This window comes from Typopeltis vanoorti, chromosome 1, assembly GCF_054136105.1.
Source record: "Typopeltis vanoorti isolate ZY-2024b chromosome 1, IOZ_Tvanoo_1.0, whole genome shotgun sequence".
Taxonomy (NCBI): Eukaryota; Metazoa; Arthropoda; class Arachnida; order Uropygi; family Thelyphonidae; genus Typopeltis; species Typopeltis vanoorti.
Window position 1 is genome coordinate 113701096 of NC_143549.1, and position 24430 is coordinate 113725525.

Below are 24430 nucleotides of genomic sequence, written 5' to 3' on the forward strand. Positions count from 1 at the left end.
CAGCTAGAATTAATCCTTGGTTTCTATTGAAGTTGTGTTTAGAACGGATGACTGTTATGGTTTCTTTTATGTATCGGGAGCAGAAATCTTCCTCTAAATAGGGCATGGAGCTTTTGTCCCATTCGATGGTATGGTATGGTTTGTCCTTGAGAAATGAAGGGCTAACCCAGAATTGTCGTCTCTGATACATCTCCTATATGTTCTTTTTTTTTCTAATTTCCAAACTTCTTGAAATTTGACCAATGTAATTTAATCCACACGAACAGGGGATGTTATAGACACCGGCATATTTGAAGAAGGCATGACTGTCTTTTGAAGATCTTAAAAATTGGCGGATAGTCTTTAAAGGTTTAAAAGTCACTCATATTTCATGTGGCTTGAGGCGTGTTGTTGTTGTTGGGGGGGGGGGATCTTATGGATCAAGTTTTTAGCATTGTGCATGATGCTTAGTTTTTGAGAAATCTGGTGCGAAGATGTGAAGTGCAAGTATCGATCTGTGTTGGTTGAGACTGCAAAGCTGATATGTCCATCCATTTGTTTCTTAATTAAAGTATCCAGGAATGGTAATTGTTTGTCCTTCTCAAGTTCCAAAGTGAACTTTATTTTGTGATGGAAGGAGTTGATCTTGGTAAGAAAATAAAAAAGATCTTTTCCTGTGTTTTTCCATACAATAAAAATGTCATCCACGTACCTCCACCACACTGTGGGTTTAGGGTCTAATTGAGACAAAATGTCATTTTCCAGTTTCTCCATAAAGAGATCTGCACATGGGGGGGGGGGCTGCCCATTGTGAGGCCTGTTAATTGTTCGTAAATCGTTTCATTCCATAAGAAAAAAATTAGATTTCAGGCAGTGATGGAAAAGAGAAGTAATATCTTCAGGGAAGAGGGTTTCTAGCTGAAATTTGGAAGACCCTCATAAGATCATTAAGCACGCCAGTGTTATATTTATGTGTGTTTATATTTTATTCAGTTTCTTTACTTTCAATATCTACCTTCAATTCTTTATTTTCATTCTATATCTATATTCAATATCTCGTCCTTGTGTTATTGATTTACTTTATTTCTGCCTTAAACTGATTACCCTGATAATTCTATCTTAACACAAGCTATGGTGCTAAACTGCTAAGGCTATCTATCTACTTGGCCAACTACTTAGAGTAACCACGTGTATTGAACTCTTGGACAAAGGGCTTATTTCCCTGTTGGAGACAAGTCCCTTGTAATTACTGTCTGGAGTTGTTTCCTCATCAGATACGGCAAATTTATTTGTTCTGCTGTGCCAGCCAGTATTCTTAGGTTAGGAGGAATCCTTAACCAGGGAACTTCTCTCAGAAATTATACAGAGGTGATTATCCCTACACTTATCCTCCAGCACCTAATTATCTAACTAATTATACTCGATGTTTGCAATCGTGGCCTAAATATTCAATTATTCTCCGCATTAGGTTCCGAATTTATGAGCGATGAGTTGAATTCATGCACAGGCTAATTTCAGGTTAAAACATAAAGAACATTTATTAAGATCACTAAATTGTATATAGTTACATTCATTCTCACTATTAGGTTAAAGTCATACTCAGATGAGGAGCTATTATTGATATTTAGAACTTAATTGGAAATTTCACATAGGCTCCTTTTAATATTCCACTCATTTGACTGTACACAATACATATATCAAAACTCTTATCTTCTCAATTTATCCTATCAAGCTATGTTAAAGGCTAGGCTACAAATCATAATTATCACACTCTCTACTTAATTCACAATCTGAGACAAAGATACCTATAGAACTAAACCTTTGCAGTTAATGCTAATCACCTAAAGTTCCTCACTAGAATGTTCATTCACACCTAATACTTAACTGCAATTCACATTTATTTTGCAGCATGCTTCTCTTCTAACATAAGGAAGAATAAAACATTACTTTACCAAGATAGCCTATTTCTGCATACGGTACTGGGTTCTCCTTCCTTGAAAACTTAGTTTGGAACATCATAGAATTACCTTTATGCACATGGTCATACATGGTGTACATCTCGTCTGCCCCTTTCAGCACGGCTGGTGATCTGTCCATGTTGGTCTGGTTGTTTCCGGTGATCCTATTCCATATTGTGGTCACGAATACAGGAACTACGGCTGCCGATATAGAACATCTGGGCTATCCTGGATCCATTACGAGGCGAAATAGAACCGCTCGTCCAAGAAGAGCAGGTCAAAAACCAAATGGTCGTGACTCGAGCAAGGGCAAAAGTGCCACGATCAAAAAGCCTTCTGCAATGAGGGCTAACCCTTTTTATTTCGCACCTTTAGCGCCCTCTTTTTTCTTACGAATCTTCGCCCGACACTCACCTTCTTTTCCTGCTAGTCCATCCGGGTCACCGCATTTTCTTAGGTCTTCTGCGAAATTGAGCATGTGCCGCTTTCCGATAATTTACACTGCCACAAGCGTAATGCTTCCCCAAGCAGCTTGAACTTTAGATTATATATGTTTCACATAGAACTTATTATGGTCGTTACAATTAACTAAAACATAATTCTTATCACAGAATAATTGCCATTTTTGATTCATGCTTTGTATCATTATATAAATTATTCATTCTGTATACCCATTTCACAATCGGTTTCTATACTAAAGCTCAAGTATCTCTTAATTGTTTTCCAATTCTTGTTGAATCCTGAATAAATCAAATTTAAAAATAAAATTTTCCATTCAAGATTCAACACCAGAGTTAAATTTTGCTGCTAATTACAGAACATTCCTGCTTAACAACAGTTGACATCATACACCTCCATGCATTTGATGTACGCATTCTTCTATTCGGTTCAATCCTTCATGAACAGTTTAAGTTGTTTTGTATCTCTTTTATTTACCGTGAAGAAGCCAAACAGCTAAGTTGGCGAAACTCGTTAGTATTTCTTACTTAGTATCAATTAAAATCCTTCTGCCAATAAATCCCCAGTTTATATCCATTTTCTTACGTTTAGATGGTCGAAAATAACATAGAATCAGCAGTTGATATTTTCAATGCTTCTGCCTATTTTCGTTGTCTTTGTCTTATTATTGCTCTACTCTACTACTTTTTTTCCTTATTCACCAACTTTTAATAGCTTTTTTTTTGTAAAAAAAAAGCTGTTTTTTTTTCTTTATAATTCTTTTATAAAAAATTAAAGAAATGTATAAAATTAATAAAAAAAATAGAAAAAAATCCTTAGCAAACCCACAGTAGAAGTTCTACAATAGGTTTACAAATATCCTTTCATGTGTTGGAGCCACATTTAAAAAAAAAATGAAGCTTTGGTAAGGGTACTTTTGGATCCACTAATCTTTTATGAAGAACAACATTTGTTGAACTTAGAATGATGAGTTCTTCCCTTGTCCATTGCTTCTTTTATTAATTTCATTGGAAATGGGAAGTGTTAGGTATTTTATTTATATGATTTATACTTAAAGAGTTTGTTACTTGATCTCATTTAAAATCTTATTCAATTAAAATCATACCGGCTGTTCTATTGTTATGTTGTTACTTTCTCTATATTTTCTGATTTATCTCTTCCTATTTTATCTTTCCATTGCTATTTTACTTCATCAGATATCGGGCCTAATATGCTTACATCTAGGATCGTTTCCTCTTCAGATACTGGCGAATTTATATTTTGCTGCGCCAGCCAGTATCCTATAGCAGAAAAGGATCCTTGCTCAGGGAGACAATACTAGATTCTGAGGCTTTCTTACACACAATATTTTACTTTAACACTGCCGTATAGATTCAGATTATTGCAGTCGTGACCTAAATCTATGATTATATACACTTCCTAATTCCTTCCTGCCAAAATAGGTTCTATTTTTATAAGTGGTAGTTTGGAATCGTAATCAGGCATGGCTCAGGTTTAGGTAAATATGACATGTTTATTGGAATATCTAAACAGAATACTAAAAAAATTCATACACTTAATTTGACTCAATACTAAATGAAAAGACTTGAGTTAAGATGTTAACATGCTCTAAATTAAATGAAAGGTTAAGAAACACCGTAAAGCATGCAAAACACAATAACTGCATACTGGGATTGATAGCAAATGATATGAAGTTAAACTAAAATTCCTTTCTGTAATGTTATTCATAAGATAATAAAAAAAAACATTCTAACGTTACTCAGTTACTAAAATCCACAATTCTGATCTCATTAAGTTAATCCTATCACATACAATTACTAAAGATCTTTTCCAAACAATTCTTCTTACTCTCTCAAAGGAGATTAACTTTATAATTAGAGACTGTCCACACAGTTCTTTAGAATACTGTTCTTAATTTCACATTCGCAAACAATCTTCTCTCTTCTAATGAATTTTATACACAAAATAGAGTAATTTCACCTTACTGAACTTTTTCCGCATCTTTCAGCACCATGTGTACATCTGGTTACTTCTTATCTATTGGCTGTCCATATGTCAACGTGGGGGTTACGCTATCTTCATTATTTCTGCCGAAAATGGACTTAAATCTTTGCGTTTCAGGAACAACTCAATGGGACTTCTCAGCGACGGCTTGATTCTGCTAGGACTGGAATTTTTTTTTCCTTCAGCTCTGCATAGAATCCTTCTCCATTTTCAAGAAAGCCTGCTGTCTGACATCTTATCTTAGCACAGATGCTTCATCCCCTCCCCTTTAATTTCCCCCCCTTTTTTCTCCCAGAGTTCTGCTCCAATAGGACTAAGTTTCCTAGTTTTAAGTCTTTGTGTTTTCTCAATTTATTTGCATAAGCCCGGGCACGTTGGGAACACACATTACTTGACTCTTCCACCAACTCGTGCCAGCCTGTTTTCCTTGATGAGGTTGTTCAAGTACTCATCGATGTCAGGGAATCCAGTGCTTGCCTTTGAATTTCTGAAATCATTGGGAAAAGGGGGCTCAAATCCGTAGAGCACAACAGCAGGAGCTTCCCTTGTTGCTGCATGGAGAGCGGTCCTGCAAGCGAAAAGGGTGTGCGCAAGATGGGAATCCCACTCCGAAACCCACCCTTCTGCTAGTTTAGAGAGTGTGAGCTTCAGAGTCCAGTTCATCCTCTCTCACATCCCATTTTCTTGGGAGTAATACGGGGTAGTAAACAGTTTCCTTATTCCCAATAATTTCCAGAGTTGGAGCATTACTTCAGCCGTAAAGTTGGTACCCTGGTCTGACAAAAGGGTTTCAGGAGTTCCATATCTAGATAAAATCAGCTTGAAGAGCTTGTTTGTCATGGTCTTTGCTGTTTGATTCTTCATGGCTGTGGCTTTGGAAAACCTTGAGAACATGTCGATCACGACGAGTATGTACCTGTTTCCCTTTGAGGTAGTGGGGAGGGGGTCCCACAGTGTCCATAGCCACAGCTTGAAATGGTCGTGAGAGGAGCGCGAACGGTTGCAGTGGTGCTTTACCAGAAATGACCGATTTCTGTTGACACACATGGCACGATGACACATAGTTCTCAATATCTTCTCTCATGCCCTTCCATAGGTATCTGTCCATCACCCTCTTCCAGGTTCTGTGGACCCTGATGTCCGGCTAGCTCCGCATCATGAAACTAGTACATTACCCAAGGAATCATGACTTTAGGAACCAGAATTTTTTCTTTCCACCTCCCTGTGATGTCTTGTTTTGACAACAAAAGCCCTTCTTCATCCATATGTATGGTATTATGGAACACTTGGTTGTGTGAGAGGCTTTCCCCTTTTTTCAATCTTTCATATATCCCCCTCCCCACATCAGGTCTGATTTCTGGGCTTCTATTATTTCAGACTTCTCCCAACTTTGAAATTGGAGGGGCAGCGGTTTCTTCTTTCTCTCGATCAATAGCAAAGGGTTGATATTTTCCTCATCACTGCAGGAGTCCTCACACGGGCTGGGATCCAAACATCTAGACAGTCAGCCACAACGTTGGATCTCCCAGGAATGTAATTAATTTCTACCCTGAATTCTTGTATCTCTAAGGACCACCTCACAATTCTTTGATTCTTATCCTACATTGATGAAATGAAGGGTAAGGGTTTGTGGTCCGACCTGAGTATGATATGTTGGCCCAGTAATATATATCAGAACTTTCTGAGGCTGTATATGAGTGCCAGAGCCTCCTTCTCAATGACGGAATAGTTTCTCTCAGAGGGGGATAGCCTTCTGCTTATGAAAGCAATTGGTCTGAAGTGATCTCCTTCTGATTGTTCCAGTACTGCCGTAATGGTGTCTTTAGAGGCATCAGTGGCTAGGAAAAGGTTTGAACCGAACTTAGGGTATGAGAGTACTGGTGATCTAGTCAGAGCCTGATTCAACGCATGATAGGCCTCACGCTGCTCCCCCCCCCCATACAAAATTTTCCCCCTTTTTTTGTTAGTTTTACGATGGGATCCATTAACTTGGAGCATTCAGGGATAAATTTTCTGTAAAAGTTCACCATACCCATATACCTCCTGACTTGTCGTACTGTGGAGGGGGGGGGGCTAGGCTTCCAGTATGGCATTAACATTACCCTTGGAGGGTTTTATCCCCTTTTCATTGACCACATGTCCCAGGTATTCCACTGACTTTAGGAAGAATTGACACAGAACACTTCAAAGATAGACGTGCCCTGTTAAGCTTGTCCAGAACCTTCAGTAAGACTTCTTATGTTCTCTCAGGCTGGATGAGTAAACCAACAGATCATCCTGGAAATACAAGACTCCTTTACCCAGGGCGTCACCCAATACGGTGTTCATGAGGCTCTGAAAACTCATAGCTGAGTTCCTTGCCCCCTGGGGAAGTCGGCACAGTTGGTATTTTTGCCACTTTGTGGTAAAAGCAAAATACTGCCTGTCCTCTTTCCTGAGGGGAATTTGAAAGTAGCCAGAGTTCAGATCCAATTTTGAAAACACTCTTGCTCCCTCCAGCCCAACCAGTAACTCTTCTATCGTGCATACAGGGAAGTCGATTGGTTTAGTGACTTTATTGACTTCCCTTAGGTCTAACATGAACCTTAGGTCTCCGTTTGACTTTTCAACCAGAATGAACGGGCTGTTCCAACGGGAATTTGACCTCTCAATGATTCCTGCCTTTTCATATTCCATTAATAATTTCTCCAATTTGTCTAGGTGTTTCAAAGGTGTCTGTACTGCTTAACATATATCGGTGTCTCTGAAGTGACTTGCACCGTATGCTCAACCATGTTTGTGCGGGATAAGGAGATGATTCCCTCAGTGAATACCTGGGGATATCTCTTATACACTAGTTGAAAAAATTCTTGGAGCTCCTCCTTAATGGGATCGGAGTCATGCAACTTCAGAGCATTGTGCACAAGTCTCTTTCCACCTCTCTGATCTTCCTCCCCAACCGACCTAGTTACACATATTTTGCTTACATTGTCGGGAGCGAGTTTAGGTTTGAAAGTTCTCCCACAGAGTGACAGTGATTGGTTAACAAAGTTGCACACAAATTGGTTTCTTCTCAAGAAGTCCAATCCCAGCACAATTTGGTGCCCGGGCCTGAGATCTCAGGGAGAACTATCAGTCCGTTCATAACGCTTATGGGGAAACAAGGCATGGAAATGTTTACATTAATTTTTGTGGTGGAACAAAGTTCGACTCTGGCAATTCCCATGATTTTGTGGGGTTGTTGAAGTTCAACCAAGCTATCATTACTCAGGGTGCCTAGTTTTTTGAATAGCGAATGAAGGATGACCAAAATATGTGCTCCAGTGTCTAAGAGGAAATTGCAAGGGATATTCTCTATGAAACCTTCAACTAAGGTGAGGTTCTTTTCATCTTGCATCTCTATGGGGTTCACGCTCTGCATCTTGCAGAGCTTTCCCTCAGTATTGATTTTTGGAGCCAACTGATGCTTTGATTTGCTTTTGGGGGTCCCCCTCTCCTGAGACTTCTAATATTAAATTTCTTAGATCAGTGATCTGTGCCATGTCCCCTAATATTCTCTCTCTTTCTTTGACTACCTCATAGCATTTATCGAGGCTTTTTACTTCCTTCTGGAGTGCACTTTCTTGCAGTTCATGGGAGAGGCCTGTTCGAAATTGTTGGAGTGCTACCCACTCAAGGTGGTCTCGATCCTCTGGTGAGGTTCTCATTTCTCGGGTGAGAGTCAATATTCTATTGAGAAAAGAATTGACTCTCTCCCCTTTTCCTTGGAAGCACTTGTAAAGCTTGCCAAGTACTTGAACAATTCCTCCCTTCTTGGAGAATTCAGAGATCAGAATTTCCTTGAATTGTTTGTATCTCAGGGTTCTTCTTAGGATGGGTTGCGAGCAAAGAATTTTCTTCGCTTTCCCTATTAGCCTTCCACGTATGAGCATGAGGAGTTGTATGTCGCTCCATCGGCCCATGAGCTCCTTGACGTGTTTAAAGAATGTGTGCACACAATCATCTCCCTCTCCAGAGAATTGTGGGAACACATGTAGGGAATCAATCGTTGTAAAAAAACTCCGAGTCATCTAAATCTGAGCTTGATGGTTGAGACATACCTGTATTCATCTTACAAACTTAATAATTTACCCTTTTTCACACTCTCTGATATTCCAACAAATACCTGACTGTCTGTTACGAATCCAAGACCAACTTATAGTGATTATTCCCTATTAACCTTAAATTTTAGGGGCCCTACTCACATCCTGCCAACTGCGCCATTGTTATGGATTTATTTGATTTATACTTACTTAGTTGTTCACTTGATAAATTTGTTTCTTGATTTAATCCTTTCTCATTTAAAACCTTATTCAATTAAAATCCTACCGGCTGTTCTATTGTTATGTCGTTACTTTCTCTATATTTTCTGATTTATCTCTTCCTATTCTATCTTTCTATCGCTATTTTACTTTGTCATGTATCGGGCCTAATATGCTTACATCTAGGATTGTTTCCTCTTCGGATACTGGCGAATTTATATTTTGCTGCGCCAGCCAGTATCCTATAGCAGAAAAGGATCCTTGCTCAGGGAGACAATACTAGATTCTGAGGCTTTCTTACACACAATATTTTACTTTAACACTGCCGTATAGATTCAGATTATTGCAGTCGTGACCTAAATCTATAATTATATACACTTTCTAATTCCTTCCCGCCAAAATAGGTTCTATTTTTATAAGTGGTAGTTTGGAATCATAATCAGGCATGGCTCAGGTTTAGGTAAATTAGACATGTTTATTGGAATATCTAAACAGAATACTAAAAAAATTCATACACTTAATTTGACTCAATACTAAATGAAAAGACTCGAGTTAAGATGTTAACATGCTCTAAATTAAATCAAAGGTTAAGAAACATCATAAAGCATGCGAAACAATAACTGCATACTGGGATAGATAGCAAATGATATGAAGTTAAACTAAAATTCCTTTCTGTAATGTTATTCATAAGATAATATAAAAAAACATTCTAACGTTACTCAGTTACTAAAATCCACAATTCTGATCTCATTCAGTTAATCCTATCACATACAATTACTAAAAATCTTTTCCAAACAATTCTTCTTAATCTCTCAAAGGAGGTTAATTTTCTAATTAGAGACTGTCCACACAGTTCTTTAGAATACTGTTCTTAATTTCACATTTGCAAACAATCTTCTCTCTTCTAATGAATTTTATACACAAAATAGAGTAATTTCACCTTACCGAAATTTTCTGCATCTTTCAGCACCACGTGTATGTCTGGTTACTTCTTGTCTATTGGCTGCCCATATGCCAATGTAGGGGTTACGCTATCTTTATTATTGCTGCCGAAAACAGACTTAAATCTTTGCATTTCAGGAACAACTCAATGGGACTTCTCAGCAATGGCTTGATTCTGCTAAGACTGGAAATTTTTTTCCTTCAGCTCTGTGTAGAATCCTTCTCCATTTTCAAGAAAGCCTGCTGTCCGACATCTTATCTTAGCACAGATGCTTCATCCTCCCCCCCCCCCTTTACGCAAACTCCGCTAACTTCCGAGCCACCAAACAGGAAAACGATACACCAAGAGAAATCGATACGCCATTCGTCCCCCTTATATTCTTTGTTAGAGCGCCCCCTTTTTTGGAGTACCTTATGCACACGACCCATATCTTTTCATCCCTTGGGTTCATCCCTTGCTTTCCCAACGCTGTTATGCTCTTGAATTCACGGAATACGTGTCAACATACATTCTGTGTAAGCTACTGCTGGACACGTGTACTTGTATACTTTCTAAGAATTATTATTACTTAATAACTATCTGGTGACTCACAGTTAATCTATACAGCTTAAGTGAGGCTTAAAATTAATATTAACAAAATTCTTCCTTTAAGACATTCTCTAATTTAATTCTAGTAGTGATGAAAAGATTAAAGTACATGGAACATAAGATAAAAATTGCAAATTTATACATAAAGTGAAGAAGTTTCACTTTTGATTTCAGCTGATGTGCAGGTATTTCTCTTTATTAGTAAGTTTAGTATGTTAGATTCTGAATAAATGATTTCTTTGCAAGATTCCTTTATTCAGGATCTAACAGAAGGCAGAATGCTTTCTACTTTCCCATTCGCAAAGAAGAAAACAGTAATTTCTCATAACTGAAATTGTCTCCCAGAGACATATTACAGAAAATTGAAAATTATCCTGAAAATTAACCATTTATGTAATTTACATCCACTTTATCAAGAAGTTCAAGATTTTATTATTATCATCATCATCACTACATAACATCTCCAAGGAATTCAAAGACTCATCGAGGGAGGGCACCTACTCTACAACTCTCCATCCCACCACTCAATCCACCAATTAAGCAAACTGCATCACCTACACCAACACCATCTACTGCCCACCACAACTACTAGTATTTTCACAGATAATCACAAACACCTGCTGTAGGCAGGATTCGAACCTGCAATCGTTTGGCTGGAGAGCGAATATGCTAACCACTTAGCCAACCAAACTGGTCATTTTGAGTCTTGATTCCAGGATCTGTGCAGAATCCTCTGGTGGACCTAAATCTCCCCAACAGATGATTTATATTATGGCAGATAGAAGATTTGGATAGGAAATGTACATTCTATTCTTAGTATTATAGCCTTACACTTTTAATAAACAAAATTTTGTATCAAGAAAAGTCATCAGCATAAGCAGATACCTAAAGTTTTGAATCTTGATCCCAAGATCTGTGCAGATTCCTTCAGTGGTTCTAAATCTCTCACCAGATCATTTATATTTGTTTCATAGACTTTATGGCAGCCAGTAGATTTGGATAGGAAATGTATGCTATATTTCTAGTGTTATAGCTTTTGTAAACAAAATTAGTGATCTTTTTCCATAGCTTTTTTTTTTTGGTTCAATCTACTATTGGAATAGCAAAAGAAGAGGCTTCTTGTTGTTCTGAATAAATTTTGTTCATCATTTCATTTCATACATAGAGCAAACTTTATTCAGTGCTTGATTTTTCTTTATCCCTAAGTTTCTGAAGGTGTAATTCAGGCAAAATATAACAAAATGTGTAATTGTGTATTTAAATATCAGTTATGTAATTAATCTAGAATTACACATTTTGTTATATTTTGCCTGAATTACACCTTCTCTGCAAACCATTCATCTTTCACAACATCACTTTCTGTATTCTCACAGGATTACAGAGAGGCATGTCCTCACATGCTGTGTGCAGCCAACATTTGCTTGCTTATCAGTACAGAGCTGTCTAGCTGTTTGAGTTAACATGCAGTGGGAAGATTATGAGAACTGTGTTGCCATAATAGCACTTGAGAAGGTTGGAATCAGTAGGATGTTTGTGTATTCTGACTGTTAACTGTTATAACAGATTGACCACGCTACGTTTGGACACAACAGCTTGTGAGGGCATGCCTCTCTGTAATCCTGTGAGAATACAGAAAGTGATGTTGTGAAAGATGAATGGTTTGCAGAGAATGATGTAACATGTACTAACTGACGATCTTTGGGGATAAGAGCCTAGTGCCTTTCTACTGGACACTTCCTAACACCACAACTTATGTGGCACAGGGTAATAAAATCAAAGATACTTTTTTTTTGGTGGTATGCAAACAAAAGACACAGAGGTATCCTCTTCATCGATGAGAAGATTTTCACTATTGAAGAGTCATGTAACTGCCAAAATTATCAAGTATATGTCCCAGATGGTTGCAAAGTATGACTGACACCCTGTGTCAGTGATGGTTTGATGGGATGACATGGGGGGGAAGGATATCCAAGTTGCATTTCTGCAAGAAAGGGGGTCAAAACCTCTGCCAAAGTGTATCAAGACAACATGCTGGAACTGTGGTGTAGTCCCCTGAACACCTTGTTTCATGATAGGCAAGTGGACCTTCCAACAGGACTCAACCACTGCACACAAGATGAGGACCACACAACAGTGGTTGGAGGCAAATGTCTGATCACATATCACCATTGGATTGGCCATCTGGAGGTCCCAATCTGATTTCATTGAACTTCAAATTGTCGTCAGAGCTTGAGAGAGAGAGAGTAGCCTGCAAGAATAACACCCCAGCATTGCCAGCCCGAAGGCAGATTTGGAGCGAGTAGTGGCTGTGTTTCTTTTGGATGTTGTGCATGATGCTATCGATATGTAGCCTCACAGACCGGACATGTGCAAAGGCAAAAAGGGGGGGGTACATTTTGAACATTGAATGCTGCTATATGACTATTATATACATGTGGTTTCTATGTGCTGACAGCTGTAAGTGATTTACTGATAGATTAAAGGTTTATGTACTGTTTAAGTTGTAACAGTATTCATGGCTAGACTAGGTGTACACACAGACAAAAAAAAGAAAAGAAAAAAAAAGCAATATTTTCCTTTTGTGAATATAAATTTGAGCATTCCAGTTGATATAAGAGCAGTGTTTCAACCACTTATGCAATTTCACCACTTATCATTTTTATTTCCCATTAAGTTTATAGGCATTCTGTTGTAAACATTGTAGATACTTCCATAATATGCTATTGCAAAAAAATAAACTATTATGAAATAGTTTATTTTTCAATTATTTGATTCAGATATATAAAGAATCAACAGTATTTTCTGAAGAATTTGTATATAATAAGGGGAAAATAGTGTTACTTTTCTATTCATCGTCCTTGAATTACATACTACATAGATTGCATAAACTGTGTAGCCCTGTGTTATTTTTCCAGGATGCCTGTTTTGCCCATCAGGACATCCTGGAAGTTCCACCATATTCAAATTAATCTGAGATTTCCACCAATGAGCAGACTAAAAAAAATTCTATGCAACCGTTAAAGTGACATCACCTTTTTTCAACTATTTCTCCAGGGTGCTCTTCATGCCTCTGAAAACAACTTCTAAGACAAAACAACTCATACACCTTAAGGCACATTTTTATTATGTTCATTTATTTTTCATAGAGATTCCATTTTGTCACCACAGTATGTATTCCTCTGATTTAAAAATGTTTCATATATTTTTAATCTTTATTTTATTCTCTTCTGGTAAAGGTTTTTCTATGCCTTTTTTTTTTTTTTGGTTTTAAATTCCTCTTGTAATTTATTATCTTTTTATGAGTTCAGGTTATGATTTTATATTTACCCAACAATGTCTCACCAAAATTTATGTTCCAAGAAAATCTTAAGGTTAACAATCCAAGAACATGAAGATCTTCTCCAAGGTAGGTCTGAATATATATCATTTATGTTTTAATTTTTATTCATATAAAATCTCAGGAAAAGCCAATGTCTTTATATGAAAGGTGCCCCTTAAGAAAAATATTTGTATTAATTCAAATATTTCTTTTTAATTTTATTTAACTACTATAAAAACTTATAGGTATTTGTGAAACTAGTTGATGTTGCTTAATCTCTAGCATATATTATGCAACTAATAAAGGTTCTTTAATATTTATATAAATTCAAAGGTTATTTCAACAGACAGTTTGCATTCATGTATTTATTGGCATGCAAACACACCACAGCCAGCGGTTAAAAATTTGCCTGTTAGTAACAGGCAAATATTCACCTTGCTGCCGAAGTCCTAAGCAGTTGGAGTTACATGCATGCATATCACTTTCAGGTCTATATATCAGCAAAGTACAATAAATCTGAAAATAAATTAGTTCAGATTGATGCTGGTGTTGAAATGTTGAAATTCTGTTGATCATTCCAAGCTTTTTTGAAGGTTTGTAATTGTAATTGTGTATAATATGATAATGATAATTATATTTGTTTATTGATGTAATTAATGAAGTTTGTTTTATTCAGTACCTACGACAAAAAGTTTATGTCATAAAAGTTTTGGATACTTCTATACAAATATGTAATGTAATTGCACAAAGTAAGGAAATATTTTAGAAATATCAAAAAATATTAATGTTTTCAGCCATGTAATAATAATTTTAGTAGAAATTGACCATCTCTTCTGCTTCTGGTTGATGATAGTGATCATACAATGCATCACTTGGGAAGTGGCTAAGTTTATTTATTCCATTCCATTATTCCATTCAGAAAAAGTCATTATCATTGTCATCATCAAATTCCTGACATGCATCCTCAAGGAGTGTCCAGGATGTGATAGTACTACATGAAAAACTTACATTATGTTGTTTTCACCAGAGAACCAGGTTGAACAGCGAAAAGTCAGCTTCAGAAAAAATAACATGCTGAATTACAAAGCAGGAAATTACGACCAACTGTGGCATTGCTGGGTTCTGTGCTGTATCGGTTTTTGGATGGGAAGGATATCAACAGTGCATGGGAGCATTTAAAATTATTTAAATTTTTCAGTATCAGAATGTTTCACTAGAGTTTGAAGAATAAATAGGGTAGAAGTGAAATGGATGTGTAATCTTATTAAGCAGGAGATTTGTAAGAAAAAGAGCTGTAATTTTTTTCCTCAGATATCCATGGCTGCATTTTTTTTTTAAATTCATGATAATTTTCTTGTTTAATCTTCTTATATATTCACTAATTTCATGTCATATTATAGTTTTGTCAACTATGGATTTATATAAAGAAATGATAGTGATTATGAAAAGTTATACATGGCTGTTTTTGATAAAAATTCACTTCTCTAAAAGATGATCCTCTCATGCTAGCATATGTGTATTGCATTGAAGTATCATTACAGGAGTTGCTTAAAAGTGAATTGTTCCTAATATATATCAAGAGACTTAATCTTTTCCAAAGCTCTTCTTATCAGATATAACACGAATCACTGCATTTTGAATTACTAATAGCTCAGTCACTGTGGGTGTGAAAATATGTTGCATCAAAAAATCTGTTAGGATCTTATGCTGTCAAGATTTTCCTATAGAACACATTTATTTGCAGAAGTGTTCACTACTTGAGTTAAGAAAGAAAGAAAAAATAACTAGAAGAGTTGCTTACTTCATAAAGATAGCTTATTCAATCATCATTCACTAATATATTTTTTATTTAAAAACTACTGCTCTCTGTGAGGTTTATATGCTTCATTTTATTTTTCCAGGAAAGTGAAGAAGAATACCACACTGCACCAGTACATAAATATGTTCATAAATGGCAGAAGTTTAAAGAATTACAACTGATCTTAGGTGCAAACATGGTGGATATCGTTGATCGTTGGGCAGATGGTAAAGGTCCACTTGCTGTTGAATTCACTGCTGATGAAGTAAAGCAGTTAATTCGAGCACTGTTTCAAAATACAGAACGCAGGGCAGCTGCTTTGGCTAAAATAAGATAATCTCTTTTGTTAAACTATGTAGATTAATTGCAGTTAAGTTTTTTTTTTCTTAATTTTTAATAATGTGACTAAAATAACAGACCTTAAACATTTATAAACTTATTAAAAGGAAATTTTTATATTATTGATATTTTGTGTTTTTATTAATAATACTTAAAAACAACAGAGAAATCAATTTAAAGATGCGGATTTGTGAATCTATCTTTCAAGCAAAAAAATTAATAGACTGGTGATTGTTAATTTTATGTTGAATATTAATTACAGATTGATTAATTAATTGGTTGATGATTATTGGAAAATGAGAGACAAATGAGAAATTTTGAGAAAGGTGAAGGATGTGTGAGAAAGGATTTTTTATGAGCTGCTATAAAATGTATGGAGAAAGGGCATTAGAATGTCTGAGAAAGGAAATGGAAAAGGCATGAAGGCCAAGTTCAAGAGGGTGAATGATGACATTAAAAACTAGAACTTAGTTTCTATAAGGAGAACAAGAGTAGGTATGAAAGAAGGATGTGAGAGAATGGCAGAGAGAAATTGGAGAAAGTTGAGAGAGATAATATGAAGAAGGGAAAGTGGGGAAAGAAAGAGAGAGAGAGAGGGGAAGCAAAAATGGTCAAGGATGCCATTTTGAGAAGAATGAATAGAGCTGTAATGGATGTGATATATGGGGATTTGATTATTTGTGGTGTGCAGAGTACAGCATTAGAAGAGCTTGCCTGGAATTACAATACTGTATAACAATGGTGGCAATGAAGTGAGGTGAAAACATGGAAGAGATGATGGTGTGTATGTGTGTGTGTGTTAGTTGAGTGTGTTGCCTTAGTATGATAATGCAGACATCAATAGAAGAGAAGTAATAATGAATGAGATGACAGTGAGAATGTGTAAGAAGAGAGGTCTCGAATATGTGGATGCTTGAAGTACATTTGAGGATAGAAAGGAGCTGTGTGTAGTGTGTGTGTAAGATTGCATATGAACACAAGAGGACAGGCATTTGGTGAGATTGTTTTTTCTGGGCAGGTGATTGAGTCTATTAGGGCAGGGAAGCTAGAGTTACAACGATACAAGTATAGGTTAAAAGCATGAGAGGGATATAGAACATATTGCAGAACCAAGTGGAGTCTGTAGAGAGTAATAATGGCTGTGTAAATAATGATGGTGCACTGATTTTTCTGTATGCAAATTCCAAGAGCATTAAGAATAAAAGGAATAAGTTTGTGGCATTGATTGTCTCACTTTCTCTGAAGATGGTTGGTATCAGTGAATCTTGGTTGACTGAGGAGGATTCCTAACAGGGATACGAATTGAAGGATGTGGCATATTTTGGCAAGATAGGGAAGGTATGGGGTGGTGGGGGTTACTCATGTTAAGAGATGAATTGTGATTCTCTGACTCTCAGGGTACAGAATTAGAGGAGAAATGATGCTTTTCTCTACTGATTCAAAAAATTCTGCATCTTCCTAGAACCATCTGTGAGACTATATATACAGAACTGTTATTGCCCAATTTTTCATGTTGGAATTGACTCACATGACCACTCAAGATTGCTTGCCATCTGAGAAAAATTCTTGTGTTTCGTGCTGAATATTATATTATATCCTTCTTCTGATCACTATTTTATAGTTATTACTAGGGGGGCCTCTGCTCCCATGGCGCCCCCCCCCCCCCCGAGTTCCTGGTAGGCCGGTTCTCCTTGAATTCTGATGACTTGAAAGGGGGATCTGCCCCAGTACCCCCCCTCCGAGTTCCGGACTGGTAATTCTAATGACTCGAATTTTGAAGACTCAAAAGGGGGTTCTGCCCTCCCCTGGTACCTACAAACCCCCCCCCCCCCCCGAGTTCCGGACTGGTAGGCCGGTTCTCCTTGAATTCTGATGACGCGAATTTTGAAGACTCGAAAGGGGTCCCCCCGAGTTCCCGACTGGTAGGCCGGTTCTTCTTGAATTCTGATGACTCGAATTTTGAAGACTCGACACTCAGGGTAGCCCCTAAGTTTCAAAAAACGTGACACAAAAAATGTTACCAAAAAAAGGCTTAAAAAAAAAAATCAACTAACACCTTTTATTCCCTAATAGGGAGTAGGTGAGGCCTTTATACCCTATCTAGCTTTTGGAGACTGAGTGGGCAGTTCAGTCTCCACCGGTAGCCAATCAGAGATAGCTGGCCCATGTCTATCACTAATTATAGCAGCCACCAATGAAGAGGCTGGCAAATAAGTGCTGCCATCTCTTGGTACCTAACCCTAACAAGATATGTCACTGTCTGAAAATAATGTGGGTACTACGGTCGATTTTCTTGAGTTTACGGGACGAAAAACCCGAGTTTCCAGGAGGAAAAACCCGCTTGCCTGTGCCAGAGATCGACTAACTCGGGAACCGGTCGAAGATAGGCTTAGAAAAAGTTCCTCCAGTCAGCGACTAGACTAGAACCTAGGTCTAACTTCAAGCGGCCAAGCGCAGAGGATGCAAGCTCCACTTCCACTGAAAAAAAGGCTTATCATTTTATATTATAGGGTAGATTAACAAGAACTCACATGCTTTAGTCTTCTTTATAACAACACCAGTTATGTTGACATGGTTTGTCTTTAATTTTTCTGATCTGATAGTTTCATTTCTTTTCTATATATCTAGTGTCTGAATTCAGTTCTTTTAAGTTTACTATACTCAGGGGCACGCCAGTAGTGTCTGGCGCCTGTGTGCAAAACTTTAGTGGGCGCCCCCTATACCCAGTAGCACGCCAGTAGTGTCCGGCGCCTGTGTGCAAAACTTTAGTTGGCGCCCCTATCCCCCCCCCCTCCAATAAAAAAATCACTTTAAAAAAACGTTTTTTTTTTAAAGTATTTCCTCCTCTATGGCACCTTTACTATCCTGGCACCCATGTGCTTCGCACACATTGCATATATGGCCGGCGCGCCCCTGACTACACTGGTCCAAAAAGCTAAGCACAAACTACATTTTTACCTGCATGAAAAAATTTGCATGACTACAGCCAAGTGTGCACATAAATTTATTGCCTACATACTAATAAATTATATCACACAAAAAAATTGTTATAAATTTCATACACATTAAATTGTAATATGTTTTTGGCAAAAGTTACAAATTTCCTAAGGACGTGGTTAAGGAATTAATGTATAGTGCTTACAGAAAATATGCAGAGAGACATTTCAGTATGGAATATGTCCACCCTGAACTGCAATACAGCTCTCACAATGTTGTGCCATGCTTAGCATCAAGCATTTCTGGGGTTCTTGAGGCAAACTGGCCCACTCTTCCTCCTTCAGAGCAAGGAGGAGGCTTTGTTTGTTTTCTAGAGTGGAATTTCAAACAGCAATGTGTGTGTGTGTCTGTTACATCCAAACATGTTCTATTGGATTGAGATCTGGGGAGCATGCTGGCCACTTGATTTTATTAATATCCTTGGTCTCCAGAAATATCTCCACTGCCTGTTCAATGGTGTGGCGTTGTCATCCCTAAAACTGAATATTTTGCCCACATTACCACAGAATAATCAAACATGACATTGAAAAACTATGTTGCAATATCGTTCATCAGTCATTGTCCCTTTTTTTCAGCACTTGTAGCTCAGTGTGTCCATTAAGCATATTGTCTCCTCATACCATGACCCCAGCACCACTGTATCTATTTCAAGAACATTCTTGCAATGGTAAGCAGTACCACTTTCACACCAGACCCAGTGTTGTCTAGAATCAGAGGAAAGACTAAAACGACTCTCATCTGTAAAGAGTACATTAGTCCACTTGTGTCATCCAATTTTTATGGATACGACACCACAGTACAAGTTTTGTTACTTCAAGTCTTGCATGGAATCTTTTACAAAACAAATCATTGAACTAGAGCAACCAGAAAAAAGTATCATGAGCAGTATACTAGAGAAAAGTGAGAGAGAGAGAGAGAGAGAGAGAGAGAGAAATAAAGACAATATGAAAGTGGAAAAAAGGAAGAATAAGGAAACAATTTTGTTTGGTAAGTCCATAATTAAGAGTGTGCTTAATGTGACAAAATCATGTTTTTATGGGGTATTGGTTAAAGATGTTAGTAATGATGTTAAATACAAGGAGGAAAAATGAGAGTTAATAATTTTAGCAGGTATGAATGATTTAAAAGGTTGACAAGTATGGAATATAAGAGGATATGAGATGTTATTGGAAGAGGTGGAGAAAATAAAAAAGAAAAAGAGGAGAGTAAATATGGTAAGTCTGTTGCCAAGATATTATTATTATCATCATCATCAAATTCTTGACATCTACCCTCGTGAGGGGGAGGAGGATAGAGCTCAGGGTATCGTGATAGTACTACATGAAAAAGTTACATCATTACTAACTTCTTACCAACACTTTTCCTCCAAAAATCTGTTATCTGTCACTTATGGTAATAATATTATAATTACATGGTACCCCCCCATGGAGTCTGAAGACTCATTGTTCGAGACCCCCCCCCCACACACACATTATCTATTGTACCCTTCCTTGAACTCTTAGACAGACAAAACATTCCCAACCGACTCTTGCAGCCCATTCCACTCATTCACTACTCTCCAAGTGAAAAAATCTAGTTCTCACACCCTTGCTGTGCTGCTCCCGCTATTCAAATGTTGAAATATTTCCTCTATGTCAGGCCTGTTAAAAAAAAAACCTTTTTAGTAATTTAAATATTTCTGTCATATCCTCTTTTCCAACTGTCAAACAACTTTTGCAACCCACAAATCTGCCATCATAGGGAGCATTCCACAAACCACTCACCATCTTGGTTGCTCACCTGTGGATTCCCTCTACCACATGCATCTAGAGAAAGTTTTGTTTAGTGAGAGAGAGAGAGAGAGAGAGAATGGAAATGCAAAATTAGAAAAACTTAAGGCAATTAGAGGGAATGCAGGTGAATGTGCATAGGTGCCCTTGAATGGAGTTAGTATGAAATGTGAGGATCAAAGAATGCTGAATGCAGTTACTCAGTACTAAAATCTGAATGCAACAGTCATTGAAGATGTTAGAGTACCTGTAGATCCAAATGAATATTGCAGTTCACCTATTCTAATATCAGAAAGCATCAAGAATAATGAGAAGTTTTGACTTTTGGGCAGCTTGACTTGGCTAAAATGTTTAAGCATTAATAAAACTTGGTTGACAAAGTAAGATATCGTTACAGAGTTAAAATTGTAATTATTGTATTTTCATGAAGCATAAATAGAATAGTAGGATGAGCGAAGGGATATTGCTGATGATAGCAGCACAAGTGAAACTATCTTTTCTAAGAAATAAAAGGTGGCAGGACAAAATACATAGCTGATAGCTTTTAAATGCACTATCTTCCTTAACCATACCTTCCTAATGAGCATCTACAAATGGAGATGTAGCTGCATTCATACTAAAATTTAATGAAAAAATACAGCACAAAGAAATAATTAAACAGCAGGAGACTCATCTTCAGTGTGAAATGTAGATGATATGCATCAGCAAATTAATTCAGCAGAAGGAAATCATTAGATGACTTTAGCTATGGGGATATAGATTGGAAGGAGGGAAAAGAAATGGAATTTAGACAACTACTGAAAGATAGTTACCAAGAATGGCATGTGATAAAAGTCATCAATGTTTCAGAGTCCAAGGTTTGTCTATATTGCCTCTGATTGGGAAGCATGATCATGCAGTCTTGACCTGAGAGGTAGTGAAGCATATGTAACACATATATTCCTTCACTTATGAAGGGTATATGTGAAATCTAAAAAACTAGTGATTATGAAAAATTCAGGAGGCAGTATGTGGGAAATGAATAGGATGTTTTTGAAAGCAGTATTGACACTAGGAACAGAGGATAAATCAATTGGGAATTAAATGAATGAGTACTATCAAGAAGGAACCCTTTATAAAGAATATACAGATATGTGATGAACATTATAAAGTATTGGTAAGAAGGCAGAATGATTGTGAGAGGAAATTAGTCAAGCAGACCAAAAGAAATTTTTAGTTATTGAGTAAGAAAAATGATTTATAGAAGGATATTTTAATAAATATATATGATAGAGAAGTGACAGAAGCAGATAATGTAATGATAGATTTGTTTAAAGCATTGGGATTTACTGGTATATCAGACTGCATATAAGGGGGTGGGGGATGTTAGTGGCCCTAACCAAGCTGTTTAATCTGTCTCAGCACTGGCAAAACCCAACGAAACAAAAAAGATAGTGAGATCCTCACATTACATAAAGCAGGCCCCATCCAAAACAGAGGCAGCAAATTATTGTTTAATAATTTACTCACTCTCTACAATAGCGATCATTTATTCAATTAAGGGAAAATGACTATACCATGATATTGCTAGACCTTGCAAATGCATTTTGTCAGAATTAATCATAGCACCATATTATATAAATTGAGCCAAATGGGAATAAACATGAAGTTGATGCAAATAACAGTGTCCGATGAACAGATAGGTCAAGGAGAAGGCAGGTATGCAATGGAATAACCCTGCATTTGGGCCACTGTTGTTTAATTTGTACATTGTGATTTTGGGAATGGGTTTTGAGAAATCTCTAGTTTTTTTACCATTGTTGCTAAATTAGGACGACTAGTTAATAAAAGTGATGTAATGATTCTTCAGGATGATTTAAATAGATTGGCAATTTAGACAGAGGATAATGGTTGCCAGTTTAATGCAGCAAAGTGTACTTTTGGGATAAAAGATGACATGCTGTGTAATACATAAATGGAACTCAATTTCAAGAAATTCATAAGGATAGGGGTTTATAAGAGATAGTGTACAGAGAGTTGGTGTTTGGGAGAGAGAGAGATTGTAAAAGTGAGAAAACTAGTTCAACGAATAAATGGGATATTAAGAAATACATTGACAAGAAAGAATAATGAAGTGATTCTCCTTCTTTATAATACTTTGATGTCAGCACATCTGAACTACTATGCACAGATCTGATTGCTTGGATTTCTTGTGTTGAGGAGAGCATCCAGAGGTAAGTAATGACTGGTCAGTGGATTGTTCTCTATGAAAATAGACTAAAGATTAGAAAAGTTAATTATCAGCTATGATAGAAACAAACTTTCTAAAAAGATTTTACGGGGTAGATTCTGAAGAAATGTTTTAGTACAGGACAGGAAAGAAGAAGGAATTGTTCTCAGAAGTTATGTATAGGTGTGGTTAGTGAGGACTAGATTTTTTTTTTTTGAAGAGTGGTGAATGTATGGAACTGGTTGTCAGAAGTAGCCATGAATGCTTTATCAGTGAATGAGTTTAAGGAAGAGGTATAATACACATTGTACAAATAGTGGTTAATGTGATTACCCTTGACATGTCTTCAGACTCCATTGATGTATCTGTGTAATAGTTATAATAGCCTCAGTTGCTTCAGTCAAAATAGATCAATCAAATAAAATTTCAATCTTTGGTATTGTTTATTGTCTTTACCAACTCTGCACTTTGCCACTCTGAACTTAAACTTCCTATCTGCTTTTCATACCTATATCCCTTACATCTTTGGCTTCCTGAAACAAGCCTACCAGTATGCATGGCCTGCAGTCTCTTCAATCCTAAATATAAAACCCAACAATTGGCAGTATAAAACTAGTATTCATTCTCCTCTGCCTATACTACTAATCTCTTCAAGAGTCGCCTTTAGGTGATACTATGTAAGAGTCATTTATTTTCTTATTTTCTAACTTTTCATCTCTGGCAAACAGTTGTTTAATTGTTCTGGTAGAAGTTGTATAGTTACTTTCAAGACCACTGACAATATCATTAATATAAAAATCTCAAAAAAATATCTAATGTAAAAATAAAGTATTTGAGAATATATGAAGTTTTTTTTTTTTTTTTTATGTTGGGCCCAAACATCTCAAATATAATGGAAGGCTGTTTCCACAATACAGCAGCAATAGGAATGAAAGAGGAGGAAGCAAAACTTGTTTTATGAGTATGGAATTTCACTGTGAGGGGATGTTGGGTGATAGCTACACATATTTCAGTGGATTTGGTAGAGAGGGGAAATTATAATATTTCTGATTTACCATGGAAATATTTATAGAAGATGCATGCAGTAGATGCTAGATGCCTATGTGAGAGTGGTTGGAGTGAGTTGGTAAGGGATGAGTCATTAATCAGTTTGATTGCTCTCTTCTGTACTGCATCAAGTATTTTTAGGAAGCTCTTAGTGGGACTTCTCCAGATGTGTGAGCAGTACTCGATGGTTGGATGGGTTTGTGATTTGTACAGCGTTAATATCCAGTTTTGATATCAAGAGAGATCTTATCTTTCCTGGATATTTGAGTATTCTCAAAGGTAGGGCTGGGAAGAGATGGTTCTTTTTTTTTTTTTTTTTTTTTGAGGAGGGGGGGGGGGGAATAAGGCAGAACTGTATTTTGCAGATGTTGAAATTGACAAGTTAATCTGAGCTGCATCAAAGAATGGTTGGGAGATCAGAAGTTAGGCGGCTTGCAAAGTTTGTCAAGTGAGGAGGAATGTAGTGTACTTACGTCAGCAAAAGTGCGTATTGGATTGGTTGTCAACTGGAACAGGTAATTGATAGACGAAACAGGGTCGTGAGAGGACAGAACCTTGTGGGATCCCAGCATTTGATATCGTTTACCAGATACCTTGTGAATGTAATCTAACATACTTTGGGCAAACAGGCCGTTCTGTGGAAAAAAAGAATTAATGAACATGAATATTATATGGAATACATGAAACCTCAAAAGTCTGGTCTGGCACACATAGTATTGACACTAATTGGATGAAGCTCGG

General features: G+C 36.9%; 1 protein-coding gene across 4 annotated transcripts in view; it reads left to right on the forward strand.

Annotated features, from left to right (window-relative positions):
• Zw10 (Zeste-white 10 kinetochore protein) overlaps positions 1–15789 on the forward strand; it is a 215599-nt gene extending 199810 nt beyond the window's left edge. For all 4 annotated transcript variants that reach the window (XM_090392861.1, XM_090392885.1, XM_090392868.1 and 1 more), the window contains one exon: positions 15432–15789. In XM_090392861.1, the coding sequence (XP_090248987.1) occupies positions 15432–15665 (234 nt within the window). In that variant the 3' untranslated portion in view covers positions 15666–15789. The remainder of the gene's footprint in view (positions 1–15431) is intronic.
• The last annotated feature ends 8641 nt before the right edge of the window (positions 15790–24430 follow it).